Raw genomic sequence first — 25,395 nt, 5'->3', positions numbered from 1 at the left:
CTCTACTATTGCTCGCCAGATAGCGTATTAAATCAAACTGATTGTCGCGCCTCTACTGTTGCTGCCTTTTATACTCTGTGATTTCTCGTTCGCATACTTCTAGGCGCTTCCAGAATTTACTTAGTTACTGCTATAAAATTATAACTACAGATGCACGTGTACAGCTTCTCATATGCGCGTGTATTTGTGAGCGACACTTCCACAATTATAATTGCCTACTTTTGGGAGCATCTCAGGTAAGATATCTGCATGTGTTTGTGCGTCTCTTCTCCGCTGCGTGTACGTACATAATGATTGATTTATTGATTTGCATACAAGTCACTACTTAGCATCGGCTTAGAGATGATAGTATCCCTTAGTGCTGCTAATATTCGTAACGCTGCCCCCCACCTAAGTCTGATCGTCCCGAGCAGACAAATCTCCCGATATAAACGCCGCTAGCATCTCCTAATGTACCACTCTTCTACTTCGCGGTTTCCCAATGGTTTGTATGCGGAAAATGGTATCACTGATCTTCTTAATAACTTTGTACGGGCCTTCCCAACTGCACCGAAATTTGGATGGAACACCTTTCCGCCGGTGAGCGTTGTATAGCAGCACCAAATCTCCCTCCAAGAAACCTTCCGAATTATTGTTCTCATCGTACCTGCGTTTCATCTTACTACTCATTATCCTGGAACGTTCCCTCGCACTCTGTTGTTTGACCAATGAAGAACTACTTCGCAGAGCTTGATCTTGTGGCATTACCACAATACAAGATATTTGTATTTATGTACATGCCAGAATAGGTCTAGCTTGGAATGTATAAGCAAATGAATTTCACTTTCGACCACACACAAATTATTCATAGCGACACAGTCATAGCGGCATAGATAAGTTATATTGAACCCAGCGGGGAGCCATATCCATTTACAGTTGCTTAACCCATAAGCGTCACACTCACTAGCTCACGTGTTGATCAGCGTGACTGATCGACAGCGTCGGTTTGTCGGTGCAACTGACCAAATATTATTACATAGTTAGGTAATAAGAATATTCTACTGACTAGGTAGAAATAGAGTGTAGTTATTTTTAGTGTGTAAGTATTGTATGAAAATATTGTAATAGTATTGTAAGTAAAATTCCTATAAAAGAGAAAGTATTTGTTAATAAAGAATCAATCGAATTTCTGCGCTGAACATTAGCGCTTCAAGTAATTCACGTTGTTTTTATTTGAACTTTTACATTTTACATGGCGATCCTGCCAGCTTGATCAGAAATTGGCAAAACTGCTAAAGATTTTGTCGAGGAAAGGATCCTGTCAGATTTGGCTAAAAATCTGAAAGGTCCTGCCAAGTTTAAAACATAGAGAAAATTTTTTTTAAGATCATGTTGGATAAAAATCCTGTACAGAAGAAAAGGAGCAATAATTACTTCGCAAGCTAGATCAACCCAACGTAACTTGGTATGACTATCAACAATAATATTTTAACGGACTTTTGGCAAATGCGAATAAACTCATGGTGGTTATCTGGATCAATTAGTTATGAACGTTTGTTTGAAGCAAACTAACGGAAGCTCAATAATAAATTAATTAATAAATCCGAAGTGGAATAATCATAATATTTGGCCGGACGCTAAATAAATGCAGAGTAGCAAACCAGCAGGACATAATTGGCATAAGACTGGCAACTAATATCTAGCATACACTTTATTAAAAAGTTATATTTCCTCCAATGTTTTATATTAAACACAAAAACGGCGTATTAAAAAGTTTTGATTTTAAAAAGGTGTGTAAATATATTTTATTTAAATATTTAAAACTTATATTTTGTCAATTTTATTATTTCACGACCGACTCCCAGTAAGTATCCAATTTTAATCCCCGAATCACTCAAGCGCTGGGTTGCATTCGGTCAACTCGTACAAGAACAGCTGATGCATGTTTGATGTGGTGAGTTGCGCTTAGGGTGATGTTACATCACCCTCCAATTCTGCTGGCTTCTTCTTGCCCGACAATATGTTAAAGTGATGAACTCAAACATACATCAGCTTATCTTCCGGTTAGTAAGTAGCGGCCACCGTGGTGTGATGGTAGCGTGCTCCGCCTATCACACCGTATGCCCTGGGTTCAACTCCCGGGCAAAACAACATCAAAATTTTAGAAATAAGATTTTTCAATTAGAAGAAAATTTTTCTAAGCGGGGTCGCCCCTCGGCAGTGTCTGGCAAGCGCTCCGATTGTATTTCTGCCATGAAAAGCTCTCAGTGAAAACTCATCTGCCTTGCAGATGCCGTTCGGAGTCGGCATAAAACATGTAGGTCCCGTCCGGCCAATTTGTAGGGAAAAATCAAGAGGAGCACGACGCAAATTGGAAGAGAAGCTCGGCCTTAGATCTCTTCGGAGGTTATCGCGCCTTACATTTATTTATTTTATTTAATTAAATTTATTTGTACAATGTAATTGAAAATTTTGCATTGCAATATGCAATTAAATTGCATGTTATATATATACAATTTGGTATAAGTATTCAGTTTTTAATGAGTTTTGTTTAAATAAAACCATTACTCAGAGTATTTTGTAAAGTTTTACGTATTATAAATTATAATATAGTCTTTTTCGTTTTGTTACAATTTCATTTATCTGGAGTGTATAGTTTAACATATGTTTGTCTTATGTTTTTGAAACTAGAGGGTTTTTGTTATGCCACTAAGGGTTTTTGTTATGCCAATTGGCATATTTGAAAATAATTTTATAAGTATAAGTTTTCAGCTTTTTGGATTTATATAGTTCATCTTTCCCATATGTTTATGGTTTAGCTCTTAGCTACTAAGTCGTGTGTTTACATCTTATATTTATTTGTAAATTTGATACATTACAAGTTTTTTTTTTGTTTTTTTTTTTTAAACATTGTATAGAAATGCGCTTCAAATAAGTTATTATTTAAATATTAAAATTCTAAATATGTAACTTTTGTATTTGTAAATAAAACGTGAGTTGCCTAAAGGTTTATTGTACCTTTTGTACACGGTTTTTGTGTACGGTTTTAAATTTTTTCTTTTCTTTATCAAAAACTTTTACGTTCGTCCGATCTATTTCTTTAACTACGTACGGCCCCTGATATATACTTGCATGTTTATCGCGCGGTTCTTTTTGTATTAGAACCTTATCATTTACGCTAATTTTTGACGGACAGGCATGTTCGTCATAATAATATTTATTTCGAACTTTATGTTTGTTTAAAAGTTCTTGCGCCAATATATGTGATTTTTCCATGCGGTATTTCGACTCTTTCGCGTAATTCTCTACATCATAAATTGGATCAACTTTTCCTTTTTGAAGTTCACTAGGTAAAATGGGTTTTTTACCAAATACTAATTCGAACGGTGTAAATTTATTATCAAAAACTGTATTTGAAGTGGTATTGTGAAAGAACGTGAAATATTTCAAGTAAGTATCCCAGTCCGACAACGTGTCATTAAGATATGCGCACATGTATTCGTTAAATACTCGATGGTTTTGTTCGATTGAACCTAACGTTTCATGATGATACGCTGTGGAAAAATCGTGTTTGATTTTTAAAAGTTTTGTCAGCTCTGAAATCACTTAATTTTTATATTCCGTGCCTAGATCAGATTTGATATAATTCATTGGACCATATGTTAAAATAAATGACTCGAATACCGCAGAAGCTATGGTTTTCGCACTTTTATCCGGAACCGCTACTGTTACTAAGTACTTCGTTAAATCGCAAATTATGGTAACTGCGATGATGCATCTTGCTGTAAAGACGCCTTCGGCTATTTCTTGTGAGTCCACGAATAGTGGTTCTGGTGACTTTCCTAAGTCAAAAATTCTGAAAACTTCGCATCTTGGCGGAATAACACAAAAGTTACTTTCCGTACCGTGCAGGATTGGAAGTGAGACTTTTTTGCCTTTTATCCAAAAAGAAAAACTATTTGTGGCATAGCTGATTTCGCATTGGTTTTGTTTCAAAAAGTCTTTACCTAATATTCCATCGGACGGTGAATCCAGTACTTGAAGAAAAATATCCAGAACTCGCAGAAGAGGAACGCATACTCCCCAGGGAAACGCGTGCCACTCTTGCTCAACTTCGTTCTGGATACTGTAACAGGTTAAACTCTTACCTATCCAGAATCAACCCCGACATACAAAATGTATGCCCTGCTTGCAATGTGTCCCCACATGACACCAACCATCTCTTTAATTGTAATGTGGAACCAACGCCTCTAACACCCCTTTCCTTATGGTCCACCCCTGTTGAAACGGCAAGTTTCCTTGGACTCCCGTTAGAGGATATTGATGACAATTTGTGATCGGTCGCGGCTATTAGGTGGGGCGAGCATTGCTACAACAACAACAACAACAACGGAATATTGAAATCGTCATTCACCACGTGCAACGTATGCTTAATAAAAAAATTTGGGAAAATGTAAACTTGTTGTGAACGTTGCCAAGGTAGGAACCACATCTGAGGTAACTCCCGTAATATTAATTATATCATTATCATTGATTGATAAATTTTTGTTAACGCATGAGATTTTAATTAATGAAATGCCGGCTTGTGTGTCTACTAAAAAGGTGCAACATTTGTTAGATCCGGTTATGTTTAATTGCATAAAGTCTGAGAAATTAAGATTTAGACAATAAATGTTTTTTGTAGAAAAATTCTTTGAAGAATCGGTTAATCGTAAGTCTCTTGCTCCGCCAGTGTTCGCTCCTGAGGGGCATGAGCGTTTAAAGCACGCATTCGCATTATTCACGAGATCGTTATTACTACTATTGTTGCTGTTGTTGTTCTGATACCGGTTACCGTTTGAAAAACGAAAATTTTGACGTTGATTACCACGATTTGAATTGTGAAAGTTATTGAAATTTAGCCTATTTTGCCTGTAACCATTGAAGTTACGATTATTTTGATTGGAAAAATTACGACCCCGATAGCCACCTTGAAAATTTCGAAAATTGCTATTACCGCGAGACCTGAAAGCGAGTACTTGGCGTTCTTTAACTTCGTTAGACTGTTCAACTATTAATTTTGCTACGACATCTTTTGAGTCGGTGAATGAGGTAGAAGCGAGAATTGACTTAACGAGGCTTGACTCTGCATTCAACCGGCAAACGTTTACAGGTTGCTCAATCGCCATTTCATGCGCTTTAGCCTGGTTATACCCTCAATAATTAACGAACGCTCCAATGGGTCCGACAATTCCTCAATACGTCTAGAAAAATCAGTATAGTTGTTGCTATTATAAAAGTACCAGTTAAAGTTTCATCGGCAAACTCTTCGAGTAATTCAATTTTATCTATAAAGGTCTCGAGTGCTGTAATTTGCCCTAATCGAAGTATCACACATGCTAATGAAAGTTTTCTTTTCCTCAAGTGTTGCCATGATTTGATCGTTAAGATCTGAAGCTGAATTAGAAGAAAGTGAGGCAAATTTTGCATTAATTGAATCGTCAGGATTTGACTTTAAATTAGAAAAAGGTGAAGTTAATTTTGCACTGCTTGTATCGTTAAAATTTTACTAGGGAATCTTCGAAGCCTGCGAAATCTGTCGACGAAGATAATTTATTTTTCTGGTTTGTGACGGTTTCGGTCGATGATGACGTTAAACTTTAGTAGCTCGAAGCTGATTTATCGGAATCGGATTCTGAATCTGAAGTTTTTTGCACTTGCTTCCTATATCTAAGGTTGTACATATGCAGTTATCGGAATAGCAAAAAAGTTCAGTTCAAACTATGGAATTATAGAAGCACTTGTTTGAATGTTAAAATTAATATTTGAAGTTGAAATGTTGAGCAGAAGAAATTTGAAAAAAAGGAACTTATTTACAGTGAATTGTCGCTGACGAAATATTTAGAAATTCAGTGGAAAATTTGATTGACACTGCACTATTGGTATGAAAAATCTGTAGCAAGTAACTGAATTTGAAATTGGTTCAAAAGTATATAGGTATGTGGTAATCACAGAGGCACCGGTTTATTAAAAAAATCTTAATTGGTTTTCCGGAACCATCGTTTTATACGAAAAATCTCATTTGGTTCTTTTTTGAAACCACCGTATGTAATGAAAAAATCCAAGCTTTACCATATGTACGTGGAAATAGGTCAAAATGCCCGAAAATAAAAGAAAAATAATTGTAAAAGACTATTTGGAAAATTGTTTTAAGAACACGTTAAGAGTTTAGGGAAATACCGTTTGCAAAAATCGCACTTTTGGATTCACTTTAAATCGATTTATAACATACATAACCTGTAAAGTTCACATGCAAAAGAAAATATTCGTGTGTAATAATAATTGTACACAAGCGAGCAAAACAAGTGTAGTATGTTCGAATAGATGTGGTTAATATTTAATATTTATTTTCCATTTAGCATTTTACCAATTATGTAAAACAAATATAGTTTTAACACTAGTTTAAGCAGAAGTGGTTAGCACTAATTTGAAAAGAAAAATTTTGGTTGTAGCTGGTTTTAGGCATAGTAGTTTTAAATTTGAAAAATTAGTAGTATTTTTAAACAAAACTAGTTGTAATGAAGTAGTTTTGATTTATCGTATTTTTAACTCTAACTTTGGTTAACAAAAGTGATTTTTTCTCTTCGCGCAAAATAGTTATATTAACGAAAAGTGTTAAGTTGAAATTAACATTATAGACTTAGTCACTTAATTTAAGCTAATGTAGTTTTAAGTTTATAAAATTAACATATTTTAGGTGCTCCCGCGCCGCAGTCACAAAAATTTAGGTTATTTTAGGTGCTTATTACAGTTTTCGGTATTCCCGTAATTAAACGTGAATATGTTGTTTGTCAATGGCATGATGTATGCGATCCAGCCGGATAAAATCAAAGGCTTGGAAAAAATGAGAGATGGTGGCGTACGGCACCATTTTGTGTCCACGCCCACGTGTATGCTTTTGATTTTCACTCGCGGCTGGCCCGCGCCTCACGGTCGCCATCACTTTATTAAAAAGTTATATTTCCTCCAATGTTTTATATTAAACACAAAAACGGCTTATTAAAAAAGTTTTGATTTTAAAAAGGTGTGTAAATATATTTTATTTAAATATTGAAAACTTATATTTTATCAATTTTATTATTTCACGACCGACTCCCAGTAAGTATCCAATTTTAATCCCCGAATCACTCAACCGCTGGGTTGCATTCGGTCAACTCGTGCAAGAACAGCTGATGCATGTTTGATGTGGTGAGTTGCGCTTAGGGTGTCGTTACAATATGACAAACCAACAGGACATAATGGGCAATACGACTGGCAGCGAATATTATGTATATTAAGTATATTCAAATTATTTAAATTTTTAGAATAAATTGAGCGGCCTTAGGAACGCTTACCCATTAGCAAACATTTTATTTTGTGTGAAAACACAATCAAGGTCCGAAACCGATCACTATAGAAGAGTATCGGCGCAGGAAAACAGAAGAAATACCAGAAGTACCTGCCCCGAAAATCCAAAGAACAATTTAAAAAAAGAAAAGAGATAGCCGAAACTTACAAAATCTTAAACGTTACAACAAATACAGCAGATAGGATTAAATTAAAAGAAAAAATCCAAGAATTAAGGAAAATAAACTAAAATAGTAAAAAAATTGTCTTTGTCCAATTTATTCAAATTGATAGAAAATGGTAAAGAAAATTCATTAAAATGCCTTGGTGGACTAAAATAGCTCAAGGCATGATGATCGCAATATCTGGCTATGAATTTGGTAAGGAAAACATTTAAATAAAATGAGTATATGGCAAGAAATTCACGACAAATTATCAGAAAAAAAACTAAAGCGGAAAAAGCATACAAATGCATAAATAAAAATACCACGATAAAGCCAGAAACTATAGTTAAACACTTAAACACAATCGTAGAAGCCCTAAATAATATAGGAAAGGTAATCAATAAGGTAAATAATATACTCACTAAAGAACACCAAAACGCAGCTTACCAATTATTTTCACACGTACGTGACAAATTAGTATCCTCATTAGCAAGATACAACATAGAAATACCCATACCAACTACGATAGAGGAAAATCTTCAAGTTGATTTTAGCTCAGTTCTAACCGAATCTTCACGAAACCGCACCCAGCATTAAGTCAAAATTCATAAGTGGAAGAACATAACCCACTCATAAACGTTACAATGGCACAAACAGTAGTAGAATTTATCAAAACTGCCTCATCAGATCAGTGCTGCCAGAGTTTGATGGCAAGTCTGAAAATTTGCACAGTTTCTTAGATGCCCTTGATATTTTAGACCAAATCAAGCATAATCATGAAGCCTTAGCGATAACCGTGATAAAGACCAAGCTAAAAGGCACTGCAAGAAATTTTATTAGCAACGAAACTACTATTGAACAAATAAAATTAAAAATGTAAAAAAAAACTTCATAACAATTTGTAAACACATGCCGATTTTTAAGTGAGCCGACGCTCTTAAAGACCGGCTGTGCAAAATACTGTTACGAATATTAGCAAAACTAAGGAGTGCTGCCATCTCTAAGCCGATGCTAAGCAGCGACGTGAATTCACATCCATAGATCAATCATTATGTATCTACATAAACGAAACAATAATTGCGTCTACACATATGTACCATGTACGTATACGAACAGCGGAGAGTCAATGCACAAACACATGCATATATCTGAGATACTCCTATAAGTATGCAATGACAAAAACTATAAAATTGTGCAATTGTAGTTACAGCTGAGAAGTTTGAGAGCTGCTGGACTAGTCGATTCTTGAAGCGCCTAGAAGATGCGAAGAATCAAAGAGTACAAAAGGCGGCAATTGTAGAGGCGCTGGAATTCAGTTTGATTTGAGTTGTCAAGCAGTTACGACTAAGACGCTATCTACCGAGCAAGAGCAGTATTATTTTGAATAGTAGAGTTTCATTTGAGCTATCAATCAGTTTGGTTATTAAGCAAGCTATTCGTTGCACAGTTTGAGTGTTGTTGTGAAGTACTTTAATAAACGCCATTTTGCATTATTAAAAATTGGAGTTATTTATTCAACAGTTTAGTGATACGAACTTAGCAAAAAGGCAAATAAGAGGATTTGCAAGTAAATTCGTTACAATTGGTGTCAGAAGAGGAATTGTTGAATAAATTCCGAAGACTTCGAATACAACTTGGACATGGCAAAGTTAAGTGAATTGAAGATCCCGCAACTGAAGAAGGAGTTGGAGAGCCGTGGATTGAATACAACCGGCATTAAACTCAAACTTCAGGCACGACTACGAGAGGCAATGGAATTAGAAGGAATTGACGTGGAAGAGTATGTCTTTCATCTTGATGGCGATGAGACAACAAAATTGGAGGAGAAAAATGAAACACCGCAGACAATGGCGAACACAGACTTGAACATGATATTGGCTGCAATGCCGGCACAAATGTCTGAAATATCATCACAAATATCCAACAACATGTCATCACAACTGGAAGAACAAAAGACAAATATAACATCCCAACTGGAAGAACAAAAGACAAATATAACATCCCAACTGGAATCACGTATAGCATCCCAACTGGAGTCACAGGAGACACGTATTACATCCAAGATGGAAACTCAACTGGCAGAACAGAAGACATATATGGTATCCCAAATGGAATCACAGGAGACACGTATATTCGAAATGTCGTCACAAATAACATCCAGGATTGAAACACAGGAGGCACGTATATCCGAAATGTCGTCACAAATAGCATCCAGGATTGAAGCACAGGAGGCACGTATATCCGAAATGTCGGCACAAATTTCAGCACAGGTATCATCGCAGATCTCTGTACAACTAGAAGCCCGTACGGACGAAAAAATAATGCAGTTTGAGAAGAAAATCGACGCTGAGGTAGATGCTTTAAAAGGTCGTATACAGGAGCTGCAACTAAATCGCCCAGTTATTTCAGCAAGCAATACGAAGGTAAAAACACCATCCTTTGACGGTTCTGATCCTTTCCAGGTATTCAAGCTACAGTTTGAGAAGACCGCAGCAGTGAACAACTGGAATGCGGAAGATAAAGTTGCTGCACTGTTCGTGGCATTGAAGGGGCCAGCAGCGGAAATCCTACAGACGATTCCCGAAGGACAGCGGAACAATTATGAAGCATTGATGGCTGCTGTAGAACGACGTTATGGAAGCGAGCATAGAAAACAGATATTCCAAATTGAGTCGCAAAACCGCTACCAAAAAGCAAATGAAACATTGCAGGAGTTTGCTTCAGATATTGAAAGGTTGGCTCATCTCGCAAATGCGGACGCACCCGTGGAATACACCGAGAGGTTAAAAATCCAGAGTTTTATAAATGGCATACGGGACGTAGAAACGAAGCGAGCTACATACGCAAACCCAAAGCTGACATTTGCTGAAACGGCATCACATGCATTGACTCAGAAAACGGCATCACTATTGAGTAAACCAGCATACAAAGCTCATCGTGTAGAAGTGGAAAGACCAGATTGGGTAGACACAATTTTGGAGGCGCTGAAAGGATCGCAAAAGCGGAGTGAAAAAGTTATCAAATGTTTCAAATGCGGGAAGTCCGGTCACATTGCCCGTCATTGCGATCTTGATCCTGGTAGTTCCAACAATGTGGGTGGCCGTAAACGCAAAGCTGGAGAAGATGAGCAAGAGCGAGTAAGAGGTAGAGATCGAGAGCTAGATCCAGCTATTGAATGCCCTGTGATATCTGTGTTGCAAATTGGTAGAAAATCGAGCAGTCCTGGTTCTTGTAACGCATAATCCTTCTCTGCATGTCGATCCTGATGTCATGGTCAACCAAGAAGTCCACTCCCAATATGACTTCATCAACGATCTTCGCCACAACGAATTTGTGTAGAACTGTGACCTTTCCTATTAAGATTTCACATATCACTTCTCCCTGGACAGTGAGCGTACGCAACCTTGCTCCAGTTAACGCTTTTACTCTCCTGACCAAGTCAGATCGAATTAAGGAATGAGATGCGCCCGTATCTACAGTCAGTACACGTTCTTTGCCATCCACATTCCCTCTGACGGTAAGACTAATCGATTTTGTACCAATTTCCGACACATATATCACAGGACATTGAATAGCTGGAGCTAGCTCTCGATCTCTACATCTTACTCGCTCTTGCTCATCCCTTCCATCTTTGTTATTAAGACCACCCATGTTGTTGAAACTACTAGGACCAAGATCGCAATGACGTGCAATGTGACCGGGCTTCCCGCATTTGAAGCATTTGATAACTCTTTCACTCCGCTTTTGCGATCCTTTCAGCGCCTCCAATATTGCGTCTACCCACTCTGGCCTTTCTACTTCCACACGGCGTGCTTTTAAAACTGGCTTACACAGAAGCGACGCTGTTTCCTGAATCAGAGCATGTGATACCGTTTCTGCGAATGTTGGCTTTGGGTTTGCGTATGTAGCTCGCTTTGTTTCGACGTCCCGTATGCCATTTATAAAGCTCTGTATCTTTACCCTTTCAGTGTATTCCACGGAAGCGTCCGCATTCGCTAAATGTGCCAGCCTTTCGACATCCGACGCAAACTCTTGCAATGTCTCACCAGGCTTCTGGAAGCGGTTCAGTAACTACATTTGGTATATCTGTCTCCTATGCTCAGTTCCGTATCGTCTCTCTAGAGCGCCCATCAATGCTTCATAACAGTTCCGTTCGCCCTCTGTAATGATTTGTAAAATCTCAGCTGCAGTCCCTTTCAACGCCATGAACAGTGCAGCAACTTTATCTTCAGCATTCCAGTTGTTCACTGCTGCGGTCTTCTCAAACTGAATCTTAAACACCTGGAAAGGAACAGAGCCGTCAAAGGATGGTGTTTTTACCTTTGGATTACTCGCTGAAACTGCTGGGCGATTTATTTGCAACTCCAGTATACAACCTCTCAACTCTTTTATTTCGGCATCCATTTTGTCCTCGAGCTGTACAATTTTTGTATTCTGTGCTTCTAACTGCGAAGACATTTGTGCCATCTGCACTGATAAGCAATCATCTTGTGCTTCTTGTGCCTCTGTGTCGACATTTCCGAAATACGCGTTTCTTGTGCTTTCAACTGCTCAGCCAACTGAGATGTCATATATGTCTTCTGTTCTTCAAGTTGAGTTTCCAGTTCTTCCAGTTGTGATGCCATACATGTATTCTGTTCTTCCAGTTGAGATGACATTTGCGACGACATTGATGCTACTGTCGATGTTTGTGCAGATATTGCAGCCAATATCATGTTCAAGACTGTGCTGGTAAATGTCTGCGATGTTTCGTTTTTCTCTTAAATTTTTGTTGTTGCCTCGTCCCCATCAGGATGAAAGACATCATCGTCCACATTAATTCCTTCCGACTCTATAGCGTCTCGTAGCCGTGCTTGGAGTTCGATCTTATTGCCGGTTGTATTCAATTCACGGCTCTCCAACTCCTTCTTCAGTTGCTGGATCCTCAATTCACTCAACTTTGCCATGCCCAAGTTGTATTCGCAATCTTCGGAATTTATTCAACAATTCCTCTTCTGACACCAATTGTAATGAATTTACTGCAATTCCTTTTATTTGCAACCTTCTGCTAACGTTCGAATCACTAAACTGTTGAATAAATAACTCCACTATTCAATAATGCAAAATGGCCTTTATTAAAGTTCTTCACAATAACACTACTATTGCTGGCCAGATAGCGTCTTAAATCAAACTGATTGTCGCGCCTCTACTGTTGCTGCCTTTTATACTCTGTGATTTCTCGTTCGCATACTTCTAGGCGCTTCTAGAATTTACTTAGATACCGCTATAAAATTATAACTACAGATGCACGTGTATAGCTTCTTATATGCGCGTGTATTTGTGAGCGACACTTCCACAATTATAATTGCCTACTTTTGGGAGCATCTCAGATAAGATATCTGCATGTGTTTGTGCGTCTCTTCTCCGCTGCGTGTACGTACATAATGATTGATTTATTGATGTGCATACAAGTCACTGCTTAGCATCGGCTTAGAGATGATAGTATCCCTTAGTGTTGCTAATATCACTGGACCACGAATTTCAACTTTTTCTCTTTACTAGAAACGCCGTTATCAAATTCTTATGTAAAATCACCCCCTGATTTCGAAAATTGAGTTCATTTTTGATTCTATGGTACCGTTTTTGAGATATTTGCAATTTACCGTTATTCGAAAAACCCAAAAAGATGGCTCCCTTTAAATACGAACGGGTCAAGCAATTGCAAAAAAGTTTACAGAATCGGAAAGACGATAAAATTTGCTATAAATGCATTATACATTGTTTTTTGCTCAACCAGACAGTTTTCGAAATATTAGCTTATCATTTCAGATTTTTTTTTTTTATGAAAAAATATAAAAAAAAATTACTCTTTGCGAGGGCAGCATTCCAAAACCACAACTTTTTTTCCAGACATTTTTTCTTACCGTAAAGCTCTGTTTAATTAGAAAAAAGATAAGCTATCATCGAAGAAAATTGATGCAAAACTACGTAAGTTATAAGCGATCAAATAAAAATACCCAGGTTGCGCTACTTCAATGTATGTATACATACATAAACGAAAAACATCATAACAATGATAATACTTTTTCTTTAAATAAATCAAATAGTAATTTTAATACTCGAATTGTTTTATAGTAGGTAGAGTGCTTGCATCGAAAGAAGAGTGGTTGGGTTCGAAACCTGCTGTAGGCATGTAGTTATAAACATGTATTTCCGTCACTTATGGGTAAGTATGCAGGTAGATTTTCAAAATTATAAGACACAGAAAATTTTTAAAGCCTACATCTAAAGCAGGTAGTATTTTCTTTTCCCGGCTTCGTATAAAAAGGAACCTTTCTGTCTAGGTAAGATTTGATTTTTTAAATTTTATTCTCGTTCCGAGTATAAATATGAGTTAATGCGCCTTGAAACTTCATAACATCTGCAAGGCTCGCCGGAGATAGTTCAGTTCATAAGTCAAATTTCAAAACCGTGATTTATTAAAAAAAATAAAATGAGTAAAAGGACGTGAGAATTTGAGTGTAATAACGATCCAGATATATTCTGTTTCATGTGGGGCCAATATAATATCATAAGGCGACGACGAGTGTTCTCAGATCATATCAAAACTTTATACTCCAAGTATTTTGGCATTGAGCCTAAAAATGCTGAAAAACCATGGACACCGAACACTTTGTGTACATCGTGTCGAGTATAATTGATTCAGTCGAAATCAGGACAACAAATAAAATTTGATACACCAATGATATGAAGAGAACCTACTTGGCATTCAATAGAGTGTTATATTTGTCAAACAAAAGTACTTGGCGTTGGAAAATCAAGAAGAGTAACCTATGCCAGCGTACCTACAGTGACATTACCAGTACTACATTCAACGGCAGTTGCGGATCCAGTTCCATTATCAACAGTAATATCTGAGTGCGGGGAATCAAGTTGTACTGAATTTCGCATGGGAAACGAGAGAAACGTTCTGTCACAAGCACAATTTAATGATTGGATAAGAGATTGGGAACTATCCAAGGAAAAGGCCGAGATCCACACTTCTCGTATGCAACAATTTAAATTTGTGTCATCCGATGTTAAGGTGATATATTGTAGAACTCGTCACGAACCATTTTCCAAACACTATACCAAGGAAGACAGTATATGCTACTTCAAAGAGTTTGGTCAAACATATGATTCAAAAGAGTGGCGATTGTTCATAGACAGCAATAAACTGAGTTTGAGGGCTGTATTATTGCATATTGGTAACAAAAAACCTTCTATCCTGATCGCACATGCAGTAAATACAAAGGAAACCTACGAGAAAATGCAAAAACTACTCAAATTTATCAAATATGAAGACCATGATTGGAAAATATGTTCTGATATCAAAGTCGTTGCAATGCTATGCGGTCTACAAAGTGGCTACACCAAGCACTGCTGCTTCCTCTGCAAGTGGGATAGCCGAGCTCGTAAAGACCACTACGTCAGAAAGGATTGGCCGGAAAAAGACGAGTAGACCGTTGGTGTGGATAACATCAAATACACCCCTCTTGTCAAGAAAGAGAAAATCATACTTCCACCCTTACACATCAAGCTAGGTCTCATTAAAAACTTTGTTAAGGCTTTAGACAAAGAAGGCGAAGCATTCGACTATTTGAAAACAATTTGTCCAGATATTTCTCAAGCCAAAATAAAGGAAGGTATTCTTGTTGGACCACAAATAAAAAAGTTGAACAACAATAATCAATTCAAAGGACTACTGTCATCAGTTGAGGCAGCAGCGTGGCAATCCTTTGAAAAGGTCGTTGCTTCTTTTCTCGGTAGACACAAAATTCCTAACTACGAGCAGATAGTGAACGACTTAATCAATAATTATTCGAAAATGGGTAAATATTAAAGGCTTATTAAAATTAATTTCCCAAAATTCTATAACTTGTTTACCTAACTAATATTTTCTTTCCAGGCGTAAATATGTCTTTAAAAATTCACTTTCTGCACTCACATTTGAGCTTTTTTCCGGCAAATCTTGGCGACGAAAGTGACGAACATGGCGAAAGGTTTCATCAGCAAATGAAATTAATTGAGAATATCAAGGATTCTGGGACGTCGCAACGATGGGTGATTACTGCTGGTTTCTCATAAGAGAAACCGATCCTAAACTGAATAAGCGTCAAAGTAGAAAACATAATTATTTCCACTACATAGTAAAATCAAATTAAGATAAAGATTGTTAGAATATAGTATAAACATAAAAAATTAAAAAAAAAGTTAAAAATATGGGTAATTTCATTAATAAATTGAACCTTTAACTAAACAGAAACAGAGCATTGCTTGATATTTCACTCTTCTTTATACCATACATACGTTTTGAGGTATACGTTGAAATTGCGCAACCTGGGTATTTTTATTTGATCGCTTATAACTTACGTAGTTTTGCATCGATTTTCTTCGATGATAGCTTATCTTTTTTCTAATTAAACAGAGCTTTACGTAAAGGGAAAATATCTGGAAAAAAAGTTGTTGTTTTGGAATGCTGCCCTCGCAAAGAGTAATTTTTTTCATATTTTTTCATAAAAAAAAAAACAAAAATCTGAAATGATAAGCTAATATCTCGAAAACTATCTGGTTGAGCAAAAAACAATGTATGATGCATTTATAGCAAATTTTATCGTCTTTCCGATTCTGTAAGCTTTTGCTTGACCCGTTCGTGAGATATACGTAATTAAAGGGAGCCATCTTTTTGGTTTTTTCGAATAACGGTAAATTGCAAATATCTCAAAAACGGTACCATAGAAACAAAAATGAACTCGATTTTCGAAATCAGGGGGTGGTTTTACATACGAATTTCTTAACGGCGTCTCTGGTAAATTTTGGCCGTCGACCAGTGTATTCGTCACAATACGCATTTTCAGCCACCAGTCCAACAAAACATAAAAAACTAAAAAGTTGCGCTTCGAGCCGCTTTCAAAACAATAGGAAAATACTTTTTTGAGACAAGAATCCTGTCGCCTACCTGCTATTTCGTTGAAATAACATAACGCAATAAAAATGTCACTGGCTGTTTAAATGACGTAAGTAAATGTGTAGTGATAAGAATACACATCTAAAAAATTAAATGTCTACCTAGCTTCAAAGATATTCCAAAAATGATATCATGAAAAAAACCTTTTGTGAGCCACTGTATATCTATATCTATGATTATTTTAAAACAAAGTTGCTAAATGTCGATGAACGCACATCACTTCACACAGAATGCTCCGATTTTTTTAGCTACGTGAGATGGGCATTTTGAATATAATTTGAAGGTTTATATTATAGGGGCGTGGCAAATTGCCACAATGTAGTAAAATGTTATAAAATTTTTGTTATTGATATTAGAGAAAAATTACAAAGTTTATAAACGGCGATGATTACTAGGATATGTTCCTGAATTGCACTTCTTCATCAGCTAGCTTCTCGGGAGCTGAGTATTGAACTCGAATCTCCAACATTCATGCTTCAAGATTTTAGTAGTCTGCTTCAAAATAGCGGTCTACTGGCATAACTTAAGCTGGCAGGATCGCCATATAATAATGACGGCGTCCTGCTAAAGATGTTTAGCAAACTGCTCCTTAAATAGCAGTTTGCTTATTATCAAGCAGGTCTGGCAGGACCGCCATATAATAATTCAGACTATTTGTGGTGTTGTCAAAACAGAATTAATTCTTTATTAAAAAGTTGTTTTCTTTTATAAAAAATTGTCTACATGCTAAAATACCTACTTACACTAATACTTACGAACTAAGTGTACTAAGTGTAGATCGATGCGCTATGCAATAAAATAAACAGCTACCTCCCTGATCTCTCCAGTTTTTTCGCCTCGCGAAACCTGGCATTATCACCGACTAAATCTTCCGCGACCTTATTTACAACATGGACGTCCCAAATGTCGACCATTTTGAACATCCACGTCGATGGCCCTACGCTACCGACTGTCCTACACCCCAAAATCTTGGGTGTGGCTTTTGATCAGGATCTACATTTTGGTGAGCACGCAGCAGCAATTGTTCCGAGAATTAAGAGCCGTAACAAAATCCTCAAATCCCTCGCTGGCAGTACCTGGGGAAAAGATAAAGAAACGCTCATAACTACATACAAAGCAATTAGCCAGCCGATTACGTGCTACGCGTCGCCCATATGGTCGCCAAGCCTAAAAATTACCCACTGGAAGAAACTACAGGCCTGCCAAACTACTGCTCTCAGAATCGCCACGGGCTGTCTTCTTATGTCCCCAGAACACCATCTGCATAACGAGGCGAGAATACTCCCCATCAGAGAGAGAAATGAGATGCTGACCAAACAGTTCCTGTTGAATACCCAGAAACCTGAGCATCCCAACAGACATCTGATTGATGAACCAGCACCGCCTAGGGGCGAAAAAACACAAGCAGGTCCTTGGTGAACTCCATAAACAGGCGTCGGACCTTTGTGCCGGGAATTGCCCGGTGAATCCAGTACTTAAAGAAAAGTATCCTAAACTCGCGGAAGAGGAACGCATACTCCCCCAGGGAAACGCGTGTCACTCTTGCTCAACTTCGTTCTGGATACTGTAACAGTTTAAACTCTTACCTATCCAGAATCAACCCCGACATACGAAATGTATGCCCCGCTTGCAATGTGTCCCCACATGACACCAACCATCTCTTTAATTGTAATGTGGAACCAACGCCTCTAACACCCCTTTCCTTATGGTCCACCCCTGTTGAAACGGCAAGTTTCCTTGGACTCCCGTTAGAGGATATTGATGACAATTTGTGATCGGTCGCGGCTGTTAGGTGGGGCGAAGCATTGCTGCAACAACAACAACAGCAAGTAAGTGTACTACATACATATATATTCAGTTCCCTGGGAACTGCAATCTAAACAAAACTTAATTTGTTGTGGGAAATGCAACGTAAGCATAAATAAATCGTGGGAATAATGTGTGTGCCAGTAAAGGCTTGCGGTGAGCATTTAGTCAGCTTTAAATTGAAATACAATAAGCTTCAAGTTACTAGACAGCGCACGGCATAGACTGTCGTAGCGCAAGTCAGAAAATATGTGTGTACAAATGAATGAATGTATGTAAGAGTCAATGAATCCCAGGCTATACCAAAGCGAGCCAAAATAAACATTTGTATGTAGGGGTTGATTCTGTATAGGTAAGATTTTAACCTGTTACAGTATCCAGATCGAAGTTGAGCTAGAGTGACGCGCGTTTCCCTAGGGAGAGTGCGTTCCACTTCTGGTAGTTCTGGGCATTTTTTTAAATACTGGATTCCTGGCATAGAGGTCCGACGCCTGTTTTTGGATATAACTGAGGACCTGCTTGTGCTCTTTTGCTTCATACGGATGTGTTCTCAGGTGCCGTATTTCCTCATAATGCTTACGGAGATGACCCCTTAAACCCTGGGCGGTGTAGCCTCATCAATCAGATGTCTGTTGGGATGCCCAGGTTTCTGGGTATTCAATAGAAACTGTTTGGTTAGCATTTCATTTCTCCCTCTAATGGGGAGTATTCTAGCCTCATTATGTAGATGGTGTTCTGGGGACATAAGAAGACAGCCCGTAGCGGTTCTGAGGGCAGTATTTTGGCAGGCCTATATTTTCTTCCAGTGCGTAACCCTTAGGCTTGGCGACCATATCGGGGACGCATAGCATGCAATCGGCCGGCCAATTGCTTTGTAAGTGGTGATGAGCGTTTCTTTATCTTTACCCCAAGTGCTGCCGGCAACAGATTTGAGGATTTTATTACGGCTCTGGATTTTCGGTACAATTGTGGCTGCATGCTCTCCAAAATGTAGATCCTGATCGAACGTCACACCCAACATTTTAGGGTGTAAGACAGTCGGTAGCGTGGTGCCATCGACGTGGATGTTCAATTTGGTCGACATTTGGCGCGTCCATGTTGTAAATAAGGTCGGCGATGATTTAGTGGGTGACAATGTCAGGTTTCGCGAGTCGAAGAAACTGGGGAGATCAAGGAGGTAGCTGCTTATTTTGTTACAAAGCTCATCGATCTGTGGGCCTGGGCCTGTGGATATTATTGTGCAGTCATCGGCGTAGGAAACGATAGTGATTCCTTCTGGTGGTGAATGTAGCTTCGATATGTAGAAGTTAACTAAAAGTGGGGATAGGACACCACCCTGCGGCACCCCTTGTTTAATTCTTCTTGGTTTGGATGTTACGTTCCTGAATTGCACCGATGATTGCCGACCAGTCAGATAATTTGCGGTCCACCTTTTGAGACTTGGGGGAAGGGGAGACCCTTCCAGGTCTTGCAGTAACGTGCCGTGGTTGACCGTATCAAGAGCTTTTATATATTTATATTTATTTATTTATTACGACTCTCAGAGCATAGTTCAAAACTTAAAAATATGACTGCATTAATTAACAATGTGTACTTAATCTAAACTTTTAAATAAAAAAAAAAAATTTAATTATGACACATGTATCACTAATGCATTTAAATATCAACGACTATATCATTTAATCGGCTTGGATTTGGTGTAGTCATACAACCGGCTGCTAAATAAGTTTCTATCACAATTTTTTATATATTCAGGTAGTTCTTTGAAGTAGTTCAACCCTTTGTAAAAAAGACTATTTTTTTTCGATTCTGTTTTATAATTTGGCAATTTAAAATTATTTCTCTGCCTTGTATTTATATCATGGACCTCGTAATTAAATGTAATGCTTGTTCTGAGATACTCTGGCAAAATTCCGTGCTTTATATTATAAATAAATTTCATTGTGTTAAAGAATATTTGTTGTTTAACGCTCATCCAATTTAAACTTAGAAGCATGTCTTTTATAGGAGTATCATAACGTTTGCTTAAAATAAAGCGCATTGCTTTATTTTGCATTTTTTGCAACTTATCAATTTGCGAATCTTTCATAATAAAAAATTTTGTTGAGCAATAAATAAAGTAAGGCTCAACTATGGATCTATAAACCTTTACTTTGTAATAATTACTTAAGTTTTTACAAGTTTTTTGAATAAACCATAATTTTTTTGCTATTTGACTTACTGTATAGTCAACATGGGCATCAAATTTTAATTTGCAATCAATCTGAACACCCAAATATTTAATCGTATTTAATTTTTCAATTTCAATATTATTTATTGTAATAGTTTCAAAATTAGCAAGGTTTTTTCTTGAAATAAGCATGTATTTAGTTGTTTCTATATTAATTTTAAGTCTGTTAGTACACAGCCAGATATAAAGTGCGTTTAAGTCACTTTGTAACTTGATTCTTATATCATTTTCATTTTTGCCATTTATAGAAATTAGAGCATCATCAGCGAAAAGTTTTATGGAGCCGAATTTCAAAACAGAATTTATATCATTAATATGAATGTTGCTTTTGACAGGTCTAACGCAACGAGTACTGTCCTATGGGGGTATTGATTTAATCCGCAATTTATATGAGTGCTAATGGCATTGAGCGGGGTGGTAGTCCTATGTAATTTTCGGACGCCATGCTGATGATTGGCTAGTTGTAAATTTACGTTAAAATAGGGAAGCAGAATGGCTTCAAGTGTCTTGCCTACTGGCTTTAGGAGAGATATCGGACGATAAGGATCTCCTATGTTAGCTGGTTTCCCAGGCTTTAATAGCGGAACCACCTTGGCCATTTTCCAAATTTCGGGGATGACGAAAGTGGAAAGGGACAAGTTGAAGACATGCGCTAGATAACAAAATCCTTCACAGAGCCAAAAAGTTCACCTATAATCAAAGAGATCGACGTCTAAAAAAGCTTTTTGGCCGAGGAGAGCGAGAAGGGACAAAACTGAAGAAATTTTTGCTAGAAAATCTTCTAGATTTTAGCTTAATTTTCTTCTCAAATTTATTGAAAAGGAAATGGGCTGAAAACAAGGATATAACTTCTTGTTTATTAATTTTTTAAGTCATTTTCTCAGAACAATTCAATTTTTAGAAGAAATCTGCTTGTTTTTATGAGAAAATTTTTAAAAAGTAAATCAATAAGATCATCTTCTCTGTTTCACTCAAACCTTATTGAATTTATTAAGAAGGAAAACTTCTTATTTTTAGGCGACAGTGACACTATTTTTCTCCCGTTACTTTCTTGTGAAGCTAAATACGTGCAAGTGCATGTTCAAGAAATAACACGTGCCATATGAGCCGTTTATTTTGAAAGTGGCATAAGTCATTTCCAACTCGTGGTCTTAAATGCATGGTTATTTTTGAACGAATGCATATATAGATGGTTCTACAATTATAAAATAATAATAAGAATTTCATCTTTTGGATATTGGACTCTAACAAACTGGAGGCGAGGAGAGATACAAACAAATTATCACTTATGCCACTTTCAAAATAAACGGCTCATATATTGCTCTTATATTAATAGGCGCCAGTTGAGTTTTTGATTTGGATGAGAAATGTTCACAAATATTCTGAGTTTTCTGGTTGGTGTTCTAAAAGGTAAGTAAATTATATAATAATAATAAAATATAGAGCGGTGAACAGTGGATAAATTATATTAATTAATAATAAAATATAGTGCGGTGATTACTTTCCTTTTAATTTTGATGGTGCAATACATGTGTACCTTTTCTTGTTTCTTTTCAGTGCTTTGTGAGATATGTATGGATAAAGCGATATTTTTTTTTCATCTCAACCAAGCCAAGGCAATGATGAAATATTAGAATTGTTTAAATCTTAGGGATTGTCAAATGAGATTGTAACAATTCTAATTGAGCGCGGAATTAATTCCCTTGTCGTTCTCGAGAAAATTGAAATTGAAGATGTTGAAGTTTTTTTTCCGATTGGATACAAAATATTTCCGAGAGCGCATCATATTTAAGGCGGGTTTGAGAGAGTGGCGAAAACAAAAGGTAAGTTGTTTGTTTTATTGTTAAATAATATACTGATTTCTTTTTTTTAGGCAATTCCATTTATTTGTGACCAAGAGACTTTAGCGACAAACAACAAAATTCTGGAATGGCTTGAAAAAATTTCTGAGGATTTGTCCTCTGCTAAATCAAGAGAATCCAGTGCGCCACCATCTTGTTCTGAAAATTCCAGCTGTTTGAACTTGTTTTAACTTTCCACGAAAAAAACGGTTACCTGGATAGTAGAAACGAGAAGAATTTGACTCATTGCGTAGTGGATAATTATACTGCCTTGGGGCGTAAAATGCAATATTCAGATATGAGGAAGTGGGCCAATGAAATTGTTGCGGTATTTCCAAAAGAAAACAAGGTAATTGCATGAGTTCGATGATAACTATCAAAAACTTACAAACATCCTTTGTTATTCTTATATTTTAGGAGTTTTACTTTTTGGAAAGGAAAAAGGGGAAAAAGAATCCGAGTGGGAAATTGTTCTCCCGTTGGGCCAATGCCATAAAATTGGAAAAGCAAGTCACTTCTGATACGCAATATGCTCATGAAGATAATTTGGATGGTATGTAATACTTACTAATACTTTTTTAAGAATTTGTTCTTTGATCAATATTTAACTTTTTATATTGCAGATAATGGTTTGGAAACACAATGTTGGCTAGCCCATAACTGCACTCCTTAGGAAAAAGGTAAACAGTATTGGGCAGATACATGCGTTTTTAGAAATAAGTGTAAGGGCTCTCTATCGGATTTGCTGGCAGCTTGGCCGCGCTACAATGATTTTAAAGGTTACGAATTGGTAAGAAAAAGGGGATAGCTCAAAGTTTTTATTTTCATTACATTTTTTTTAATTTATTAAATATTTAGGGAAAAATTAAAACGCGATATCAGTTGACCGTTTCGATGTCGCGTTGCTTAAATTTTTCCCATATTTAATAAATTAAAATTTTCTTAAATTGAGTTAAAATGTTTTCATGCATTAAGCTTAAAAACAACAACTAAAAATTATTTATATATAACAGCTTGATATTGATTTCAATATAATGCATCCAGGTATTGGGGACCAGCTTTTTTTAAAACTGGATACATTTTATAAAATAATCCTTCCTATCTTAAATGCTGAAGTAAAAGACCAAGCCAGCCGAGAGTTACTACTTTCGAAACTCTATTATAAAGATTTATCAAACGGTAAGAAAGCATCAAAATTATAAAATATTTATAAATGTAAATTATTTTTTTTTTTCAGATTCTAAATATTGTATTGTGTTGTTATTGTCCCATGCTGTTCTTCAACCACAGCGTCAGAGTAAAACCCAGAAGCCAACGCTTGTTGATGCACTATCGGAGCTTATAACACTTGCAACTACACCAAATGATGTTTTACGAAAAATTTCGGCTAAAATTGAGCAGTACGCGAGTAGAAAACAGCCAACCGCACATCATTGCAGTAGGTGAGGACTCTACAAATATATCAGAATTTTTTATATTTTGCGACAGGTTTAAGTGGAAGTGCGGAACTTTAATGAAATGTGTCGATTGTATTATTAAGCTAAGTTATGTATTCCAAATTGAATATACCTATAATAGCAAGCAAGTTTGGGTATTTTTAGACCAATACTTTTTTGGTCTTAAATCTGAAGATTTTCCTTCAGTTTCAAATTTACTTAGCAAATTAGATAACTAATCCTTTATTTTCTTAATTGCTAAAAATGCCAAAATTTACTTGTTATTTATGTAACAAAAACCACTTAACTTCATGTTTACTTTTCAGCCATTTAAAAAAAGATCATGGGCTTACACCCATAGCGAAATTTATTTGCAATGAGCAATATTGCAATCAAATATTTCACAATATGTATAGGTTTCAAAAACACTTAGGGAAACATAAACCTTATTGTTCTTCCTCGGTAAATAATATTTTAAATCATGGTTCAGTTTCACAAGAGTCAGTTACATATCAAGCTTCGGTTTCGCAAGAGCCAGTTACACATTTACAATACCCTGATGAGTCTCAACTTACATGTCTTTCAAACTTCAAGCATTCAATCCTTGCATTTACTCTTGAACTTCACAATTATCCACATTTTTCGAGAAAAGACATTCTGATTATTCAAAAATCTGTAACAGAACGTATTTCGGCTCCAATAGCTGAAATTATTAATCAAGAAATACTTCGAAATATATCTGAACCATTTCTGAACGTGCGTTCTGAATATAAATTTCTTAGAGTTGGAGGATTTGAAGCATTTTAAACATCCGCAAAAGTATATAATTAGCAATGACTTCTCTGGAATTATTTTAAACAATAATCCGACTTTGACTAGCGCTAAGACAGAAATAGTATTGACTGACATACCTTTTCAAATTAAAAAGTTCTTTGAAAGTGAAGGGAAATGGAAGAAATTATTGCTAATGTTGAAATCATATCAAAATTTACTTCTTATTACAACTTTATAAATGGAGATTTTTGGAAAATGGCGAAATTTGTGAAAACAAGTTGGCAATACCACTTTTCCTGCCAACAAAAAATATGTGGAATCTATTACACTTTTCCGACAATCCTATTGCCTTCACTCCACTAATAGATATTTTCAAAAAATTATATGTTGATGGTTTGAATATTGATATAAGAGGTGAACACTTCACAATTTATATGCAGCCTGTTGAAATTATAGGTGACAACTTAGGCCTCAACACAGCTTTGGGATACAATAGCTCATTTTCATCAAACTCTTTTTGTAGAGTATGCAAACGCAGCAAGAACGAAAAGGGATTCAAGGAGTTGTGTAGCGCAATATATAGCTTCTCCAACCCAATTGTCAACCTCACCTTCGAGCGGCGAGTCCCGTTTCACTAACAGACGAGGCTCTGGCGACCCCAAGCTCCTCATGGAACTTGGGGGTGGGGAGGGAGGGATGGCCTGAAGGTTTAATGTGGCCATATAAATCGTTCCCGAGATGGTCGGGCCAGCACCTTAATGGTGCTGTGTTACCGGAGCGTATCGGATCTGTATCCGACAAAGGACTATCACAT

The 25,395-nt window shown here is 36.7% G+C and overlaps 2 protein-coding genes and 1 pseudogene across 8 annotated transcripts in view; 2 read left to right on the top strand and 1 right to left on the bottom strand.

Moving 5' to 3' along the window:
* The window catches only part of LOC137252076 (uncharacterized), a 307,866-nt gene that overhangs the window by 113,705 nt on the left and 168,766 nt on the right, over positions 1-25,395 (bottom strand). The window lies entirely within an intron of this gene.
* Positions 13,693-23,221, top strand: LOC137252799 (uncharacterized; annotated as a pseudogene).
* On the top strand, positions 23,406-23,817 carry LOC137252077 (uncharacterized). The gene is made up of 2 exons (XM_067787278.1): positions 23,406-23,550; positions 23,609-23,817. The coding sequence occupies exons 1-2, from the start codon at positions 23,406-23,408 to the stop codon at positions 23,815-23,817; spliced, it is 354 nt and encodes a 117-aa protein (XP_067643379.1).

Source organism: Eurosta solidaginis, chromosome 5 (genome assembly GCF_040869045.1).
Source record: "Eurosta solidaginis isolate ZX-2024a chromosome 5, ASM4086904v1, whole genome shotgun sequence".
Lineage (NCBI taxonomy): Eukaryota > Metazoa > Arthropoda > Insecta > Diptera > Tephritidae > Eurosta > Eurosta solidaginis.
This window is presented reverse-complemented; position numbering and strand designations above follow the sequence as displayed.

Bases quoted from the DNA above. Each gene is read 5' to 3' on its own strand.
- LOC137252077 (XM_067787278.1), top strand. From the start codon at position 23,406: ATGCATCCAGGTATTGGGGACCAGCTTTTTTTAAAACTGGATACATTT. The intron at 23,551-23,608 runs GTAAGAAAGCAT...TTTTTTTTTCAG, and splicing joins TTATAAAGATTTATCAAACG to ATTCTAAATATTGTATTGTG.